A 9,245-nucleotide genomic window follows, 5' to 3' on the forward strand; every position below is an offset into this window, starting at 1 on the left:
GTCACGTTAGTTTATATATTACTTTTACAAAAAATTTCTATGAATGAACTATTTCTCTGGTCATATTCCTAGTAGAGAATCGCACATGAGTCATAATGATGTCAAATTGAGACAATATTGCACATAAGTCAATATTTTAGTTATAACTTTAGTTACGAGTATTAGAATCGTGTATATGACCACAATTTGAAATGTTCTTTTCGGCACGATGGTCATGATCACCACGCTATACCTGATCTTTCTCGTTTCAACCCCGAAATCAGGCATTTTTCCTTTTCCAATAGTCAATTTAAGTTATTTTGTTGTCTTTTATGAAAATACTTCACTTTCACTTTTAGACATTACGATTAATTCCGATTTGGGTTAGATTTCTTAGAAGATTCCTATTTATATATTTCGTTTCTATGCAATAATTGGGATTCTACATTTTCATATACTCTCGAATTTATTTAACTATTTGAGCCCGACTAGTGGATTTTAGAGCTTAGGTTCGAATTTTATCAATAATCCTACTTTCGAAGTCTTCTTTTTGTTTTGCATATTTTCTCAATTTTAATCCTTAATTTCCGTTGATTAACTCACGGTCAGGATAATTCTTACTTTGTCCGACATCAATAATTGTTTACGTTACATACAAATAACTCTATTTAAGAAAATATTAAGATAGATAAAGATAACACAAATAAGCTGAGAATATCAATTTAAGAGATCATGTCTTTAGAAAGCATATATACTAATAAATCCAAATATTTGAAACATTTAAATCTAATTTTCATGATATATTATATTAGACAACTCGATCAATTTATCTATAATTGCTTTATATAATCATGACACTCTAAGTTTAAAAATCGCATTAAGCATGGTTATAATCGTCCATTGGGCATTGATTTTTTATTGTGTTCAACTAATAATCCATAAGAATAATGTTAAATATAATTTTAAGATGTGTAAATTCATGCACGTACTTTATTAGATAAAGTAGAAATTATTATTAAAAAATAATTTTTAATGTAAGTTTCAAATTTAGGAATTCTTTTAAAAATATATACAAAATTTAGGCAACCCTGTAAATATGATCTCTCAATTAACAATAATTTGCGCAAGTTGCGTGCAGGTTCATTGAATGATTGGACGACGTAAAAGTCGTTGCGGCTTCTTTCATTATCTGCAGACTCGGTTTAATAATTAATTTGCAAAAAAAAATCTAATTGTAAATAATTTTATGCATTAATACATATATTTATTTAATATGATTAGTCACAAAATATATTTTATTAAAAATAATATTAATTTAAATTTAAAATATAAAAGTAATAATATTAATTTCTAAATTAGTACACGAATTTGGACATGATGCAGTGACGTCATTAGAATGACGTCTCCTTAATTGCAAGCTCATTGAACACACGAAATAATAATATATATAATGGAGTAGTTGCAGCTATAGAAAAGGTTTGGTGAGATATTAAGTCCATACATAAGGGTTGATAAGAGGTCTTTTATTAAAGAGAAAAAGACTTGCAGTAGACTCCAAAAAATATTGCAGACCTAGAAAATTCATCATGTGACCTGTGTCAGCTTCATGCAATTAATCTATATTATCGAAACCAACAGGCCAGCCGTGTCATTTCGGATCGATCATAGAAATGGATGGAAAGTAGTACATATCTGTTGAAATGTTTTTCCACTTTCATAATGAAAATATAAAAATAAACAATATATAGACACTATATGTTTAACTTGGACACTATATAAGTTCTTAAAATAAATCAAGTATAGAGCCAAATTGATGGGCTCATAGGTATTGGAGGTGAAAAACTGACCTATCGGTTCGGTTTAGAGTCGAAATCGAGACCGCACCGATACACTGAAAAAAAGAATATCTTGACCGAAACCAGCCGGTGAAGGGGATGAAAACCGTCGACGTCGGTCTCAATTTTCTACCGGTTGGTTCGTTGGCATCGTTGGTGGCGTGAAGAGAGAGAGAGGAATGAGAAACACAGAAACATATTCACAAAGTTACATGTAAACTCGAACTCCATCATCACAGATTCACAAAATTACAAGATATACAACAAATATAAAATGATTCACAACAAATATCACACTATCACAACACTATCGATACCCTCTCTGAGAAAAATAAAAGAACTCTCGTCCCCATCAACAAACCTCAACGAATCAGAAATGAGAGCTTGAAACAACGCAAATAGATGAAACGGCGCAAATGGATGGAGGGAGAGAGGGACGACATCGGAGAGAGAGGGAGCTGAGAGGGAGATGAGAGAATCTGAGAGAGCTGAGACCGAACCGAAAAATGAGAAAATTTGAGAGAGAGAGAGCTGAGATAGAGAACGGCGCAGACTGCAGAGAAATGAGAATGAGAAAGGGGAAGGGGGATCTTAACCTAATCATGAAACGGCGCCGTTTAGTTGAGACCAAACGACGCCGTTTGCTTTATTTTTTTTTTCAATTAGGGGGATTAAAACGATGTCGTTTCACTCATTTAAGTGAAACGATTTCGTTTTTTATATAGGTATAAAATGAAAAAAGAATAGCAGAACCGGTCGGCCGGTTCATCGGTTTTTCACTGGGTCGAACCGAGACCGAACTGGAAAACTTCGGTTTTAGCAAATATCTGCCGCACGCCGGCTGGTTCTTTACCGGTTCCAGTCGGTTGCGGCCGGTTTGGTCGGTTCATGTACACCCCTAATAGGTACAGTATTGAACTGTTTATAAGATTTATTATAAGAGTAATATTATTAAGAGAAATAATATTTACAGTTATGGAATGTGTAAGCGTTGAGTAATTTTTTAAAAAAATTAAATAAATATAAAATTTACATAATAAAAAATTAATATTTTAATAATAATTAAATTTTATTTTTTTTAAAAAATTTACGCGACTTTTAATCACTTTGCGACTGTATGATCTAATAGCATTACTCATCTTAATCTTTTATGCAGGCAGGCTTCACAATAATTAAAGCGGGGAACACAAGGAATCTTTCTTCCTTTTTCGCTTTGGAAAAACAGCATGCATGCGATACATGAGTACTTCGCCATATATAATCAACTACTTATTAAAGTTACTTTGATCTGCGGGTTAATTGCGTACGGTAGGGCTATATATGCGAAGATGATGACATGAATTATTAGTTGATGTTTCTCAAAGTAAAACAAATCTTCCACGTACGCGCGCACAGAATTGATCAGGAAAAGCTTCGCTACAATCCCATTTCATGTTCTTTTCGTTGAACAATTGCAACGTACGGTGCTTGAGAAACAGTTCTTAACCATTTCTAATTTTCTAGATCAGATCAGAGTAACCCTATTTTATTAGTAGAAATATGTTAGAGACAAAAGAATTATACAAAAATAATTTTATAGATTCATATTATTTTATGTGATTTGTTAAATTATGAAATTACTTTTAATATTATAAAATAAATCTAGCGGTTTATATGAAAGTATATTAATTTATAAAATTATTTCTGTACGTATAATTCTTTTGTGACGGTAACACTTTTTCTTTTATTAGTAGCTCAATCTCCACTTAATTTGTAAAATACTAAAAACTAAACTATATTAAAGAGACATGCATTTAAAATATCATCCGTCAGTAAATATCATTTCTACAAAAACAAACATGCAGCTATAGCTAAACAAAAATTAAATCTTATCTTGTTTTTAAACTAATACTGCTGAATTGAAATTGGAGCAAAAATTCTACGTGGATGTGTAAATAGAAAACGTCAATTTTTGTTAAGATATAAATTAAATAATAAAATCTATTTCTTTTTAACTTTTAAAAAAAGTAATAATTTCACGTTATCACTGTACTTAAAATCTTGTTACCAGTTTCACTAAAATTTGGCAGCAATTGAAATATACGTAAGATCATTTCCTAATACAGCCGGGAAGACGAGTATCTCCATTATTCATGTCAATTTATGCAGGGTATAGTGTGGTCAATAAAGCTCATTACTGTGGGAAATTCAGAGCAGCCCTTTCTTTTTCTCTTTGCTTTTGCAAAAGTTGATTGTCCTTTGTGCTTTTTATCTCTCTTTTTGTGTGAGAAAAAGAGAGCACTTAACCCCATACACGGGATAAAATAATCGAGCAAAAGAGGAAGGTAGCACAGATATAATCAGTGAGAAAGAGGGTGAGATACATTTAACACAACTAATGCCACACACAGACATTTCCTGCTAGCAAGATTTTGTAGGTTCTTCATCAAGCACACAGTTGACAAGGTATGTTCACTGGAATATGTGATAGAATTATATATTTCTTCCCAGATCTTTTTCTCTTTCACTCCTATTATTCATGCTAGCTTGCTGTCAGAAACATAGTTTGTGTCGTAGGAGTGGGTTTGTAAGTACTTTTTACAGCCAGAAAAAGGCAAAAAAGATGACTTTCAACAAATACTGGGTGAGAAATTGCATTACTTTTTATGAGTTTTAATCCCATTTAAGGAGTATTTAAAGGGTGCTATGAATTATTACTCTGATTCATACCATTGATTTGAGAAGTTAGCAACAACTTAGAATTGTGCATGTTCTAGTATTGAGAAATATGCTTTGTAGACAGTGAATCTATTCTTTCATTCTGGTTGTAGAGTTTGTCTGTCATCTGAGAAGATGGCCTGCCGCGTTGCAAGTCGTGTTTCGGAAAAGGATATTGAATGCGAAGAATACCTCATCGACATCCCCCCAGACCTGGAGCCTGCCGAGTGGCCTGAGTGCTGCATCTACAGGGTTCCCAAAAGACTTCGCAACGTAAACAAAGAAGCCTATACTCCAAATCTGGTTTCAATCGGCCCTCTCCATCACGGGAAAAAAGAATTGAGGGAAATGGAAAAGCAGAAAGAGAGATACTTGAAGGATTTCTGTTATCGAACAAAGAAGAACCGGAAGGATCTCGCACTCATAATTGAAAAGAAGGAAGCAAATATCCGTCACTGTTATGCAGAGCCCTCAAGACTCGGAAGCAGAGAGTTCGTAAACATGATTCTGATGGATGGTATCTTTATAATTGAGCTCTTCTTGAGGACTTTTGAGAGGAAAAGCGATTATATATTAAGCAAACCCTGGCTGAGAAACAGTATACAGCATGACTTGATTCTACTCGAGAATCAGCTTCCTTTTTTTGTTCTCGAGGATCTGTATACATCCATCTCTTCCAATCATAAAGAAGTCAACCCCAACAAAGAGGACACTCCCTTTCTTCAGCTTTCCCGCAATTACTTCTCTCATTATGATCCGAAGACAGAGCCCAACATCGGTGAGGAAGTGAAACATTTCACAGATTTGTTGAGATATTTCTTCTTTCGACCAGACCTGAGAAGTAAAAAAGGGGGAAATGAAAGTGAAAGAATCGATCATTTATACTGTGCCACAAAGCTTGACGAGGCAGGAGTGCAATTCGAAGCAGTTAAAAAAAGACATTTAACTGACATTCAATTCGACAAGGGAAACTGCTTGGAACATTGCCCGTACCTGAACTGCTCCTGGCTCCTGAATTGCTTGCCATGTTTGAAATGCTTAGTCTGCTTGAAAAGCATGCAACCTTTCCTGGAACTCCCTGCCCTTATAGTAGACGACACGACTGAAATTGTTTTCCGAAATCTGATGGCCTTGGAACAGTGTCATTATCCAACGCGGGCTTACATCTGCAATTACATTCTTCTCCTGGATTATCTCATCAACACAGAAAAAGATGTCGATCTTTTGGTCGAGAAAAAAGTTATCGTTAATCAGCTTGGAAGCGACGAAGCAGTGGCGACACTAGTTAACAAACTTGGCCATCAAATTGTGGAAGTTAATTCCTGTCATTACAAACTCAGTCAAAAGCTAAACGAGCATTACGAAGATTTCTGGAACAGAAACATGGCAACCTTGACGACGGTCTATTTCCGGGATATTTGGAGAGGCACAGCAACGGTTGTTGGAATTGTAATCCTGTTTTTGACTGTCTGGAATATCTTCCTTAGGCATTTCGTCAAAATGCCTAGGACCTAATTCTCTCGCTCCTTTAGTATTGATTGAAGTTTGCTTTGCTTTGCTTTGCTTTGTATTGGTGAAGGTTGCATGTGAAATCGTCGTTATGTTTTGGTTGTGATCTCCTTTTCAACCCTAATAAGTTCTACTACCGCAATATCGGCCATGGAGATCAGTCTGTATTTTCAGCTAATAAAGTTTGAATATCCTCTGTAATGATACTCCATCAAATATAATGCCTAGCTATAACGTGTTCAGAGTAGTTTGAGAGTTTCAATCTTCACAAACCAAACATCATTAAATCCACATGATTTTAGTAGAAGATTTATGTCTTTTTTTTTTTTTTTTTTTGTCATTTAGTTGCAGATTGATAGCTAGCGAGTCTATACGAGAAGAATTGAAATACAAATTTAAAATTAAATAAAATATTATTAGAATATTATTTTTTAATATTATTATTATTTTTAAATTTAAAAAAAATTGAATTGTTTATTATATTTTATATAAGAATTTAGAAAATTATAATGATGAGATGAAATGAAACATTTCTTATATCTAAATTGGATCTTAAATATTTTTTTAAAAGAATAATTTTATTTTAATGGGTAGAACATATTATCTAAATTATTTAAATGGTAATATTTAATTTATAATATTTAAATTTTAAAATTTTTTTCTGAATTAAATTATGATAAATTATTACATTTATAATGTGGTGCTACTTTCAAATTAGAAGGCAAATAATTAAAAAATAATAATAAACACAATACTTTCTACAATATATTCTACAATCATATTTTAAAATAAAAAATATTATTATAAAATACTATATAAAAATAACATCATTTCATTAAAATATCTTCACGTTAAAAGTTGTGTGTATCAATAATTAGAGGCGAACTTTGTCGTATATGCAAATTATTGTACGTCCATTCCAACACGAAAAGAAGATCAACTTTTTTATCAGTAACAATGAAAAGAGTGCATCTGCCACTGATACTATTGATTCCCCATGCTTTCTGCTAATAATTGATGTATCCGCAATGTCTTAACACCGTCTACTATTACTCATTATTAAAAAATAATTTTTTTATATAAATTTTATATATATATTTTTAAATATTTACTCGCTAGTTGCACATATCACAATTATAAATATATTTTATTTCGTTGAATGTGGATTGCCATCTTGTCATGAGAAAAGAAATATCTAAATACATGTGCGTGTGGATGCATGTATGCATGGCCATCTCTCAACTACCAAGTTTAGATATTTAATATCATGTTGTATCATTATATGACAACTGTGAAAGCCTTGACGTACGTTGACGAAGACTTGCCCAAACCATATATATATATATTTCATTTCCCGTTCAACCTCGTTCTGCAAGTACATTCATTAATTAATTTATTTTGATCTGGTTATTTTAATTTTTTATCCAAGGATGTAATAAATTATAAATTACCTCTTATTAGCAAAAAGTTCGATTAATTCGTTTGAAATTTATGTATTGTCAAAACGGTCTGTGATCTATTAAATTATTCTCGGAGGAGTACTGTTCATGATCATCATGCATGTGTATCCACTAATTTTTCACAAAAAATGATAGTATTATGTGATACTGGATTATTCCAATATGTGATAAAGGTATAGAGATATATGAGATCTCATATTACTTGAAATTAAGAAGTTTATGCTCTTTATAATTTCTAAATAAGACTCTAATTATATTATTGATTATTTCTTTTATAGTATAGGGCATTGGGACATTATAAATTAATGTAAAGTAAAAAATTTCAAATAAATCATATTTTTATATAATTAATAAGCAAGTTTATTTACCATTTATTGTATACAAAAATATCTTTAGTTAAAATATATTTACAAAAATAAAAAAAATAAAAAAAGTTATTAAAAGAGTCATCAGTGTCTTATATTTTTATAAATATTTTTCACTTGGCAAATATTGTACGACGTTCCGTTGACGGAAGGGCCAAGTGTGGAAGCATGCGAAATTTCCTTAATTTATGATCTAGCTGATCTGCATGAATTAATAAGGCATGCATGCATTCACAAAGAGACCAGAGATCCAGGGGATGAACACAGACAGATCGAAGACTTCGTCAGATATTGTATTTAAGCAAGTAAATGTTACAATCACTGGTCGTTTGCACCAACCATCCACCTCATGACTCTTTTTATATTTGTGCTCGCGCACATGACACACATTATATATATATATATATGCTGCACAGATTTCATTTTCAACCCCGGCCCGTAGTTCCGGCCTGTTGATTGTCAACTTTATTCATTATAGAAATTCGTATATATATAATGAATTTTGGCATCTTCTAGCAAAAATATAAAAGAAGATCAGATGATTTTTTTTTTTTTTTTTTCTGAACAGAAGATCAGATGAATTAAGCATGCAGAAGTATATGAAGTGAAAAACAATATATATATATATATATATATATGACAAACAGTAAATACTAAAAGTATCTATTAGAGTCACATTGAAACTATTATAAAGAAGTATAAGTTGTAAGGGGATTGCTCCCTCACTCATGAGCCTACTAGGTGCTCGGTCGAGAGTAATGGGTTTCGTTCCGATACCCAATCCCAAGACCCAAACTTGTCCATGAATCAACTCGCTTGTAAGAGAAAGTAAGCAATGATGATTGATGGGAATGACATGCCTGACGCCGTCCATTCACATCCTTGCTCATGGGGATTAGTACAGGGTAGAACCGTAGAACGGAAAAGAAGAAGAACTTTGATCTTCTGACAAGGAAATATCGACGGATGACCAACAGCGCCTACAAAGTAAAGCGATCAGGAAGCCATGTCGCATTAATGGCATCACTACTCGGGCAACATGACACATTAATGACGTCGTTATAAAAGTACGCTGCATTAAAGAATTTTGACAAATGGAACAATAGTGAAGATCCCATGGGGGTAGGCATGATCTGTCTTTCAGACTCCCGGTATAAATAACAATTTTCAAGTACGAAAAATGTCGCTCTCTCTTTGGACAACTCTCTCATTATTTACATACTCTCAAAACACTTTACTGACGTTAGCATCGGAGATTTTGGACCTCAACGCTGCCCCTCTTTCAGCTTCTTTTTTCTTCATTTTCGCAAGTTGAAGTCTCAAGTTGTTAAAACCTGATTCAAAGACGTACAAAACACAACATTAACACAAGTATTTCTTATTTTCAAGCATTATGGAAC

The 9,245-nt window shown here is 32.7% G+C and overlaps 1 protein-coding gene across 1 annotated transcript; it reads left to right on the plus strand.

The window, feature by feature from the left end:
• Positions 1–3,988: 3,988 nt before the first annotated feature.
• On the plus strand, positions 3,989–6,267 carry LOC108990447 (UPF0481 protein At3g47200-like). Its single transcript, XM_018964418.2, has 2 exons — positions 3,989–4,259; positions 4,625–6,267. The coding sequence occupies exon 2, from the start codon at positions 4,647–4,649 to the stop codon at positions 6,024–6,026; it is 1,380 nt and encodes a 459-aa protein (XP_018819963.1). The 5' UTR covers positions 3,989–4,259; positions 4,625–4,646; the 3' UTR covers positions 6,027–6,267.
• Positions 6,268–9,245: the final 2,978 nt, after the last annotated feature.

The sequence above is a fragment of the Juglans regia genome, chromosome 5, assembly GCF_001411555.2.
Source record: "Juglans regia cultivar Chandler chromosome 5, Walnut 2.0, whole genome shotgun sequence".
Classification (NCBI taxonomy): Eukaryota; Viridiplantae; Streptophyta; class Magnoliopsida; order Fagales; family Juglandaceae; genus Juglans; species Juglans regia.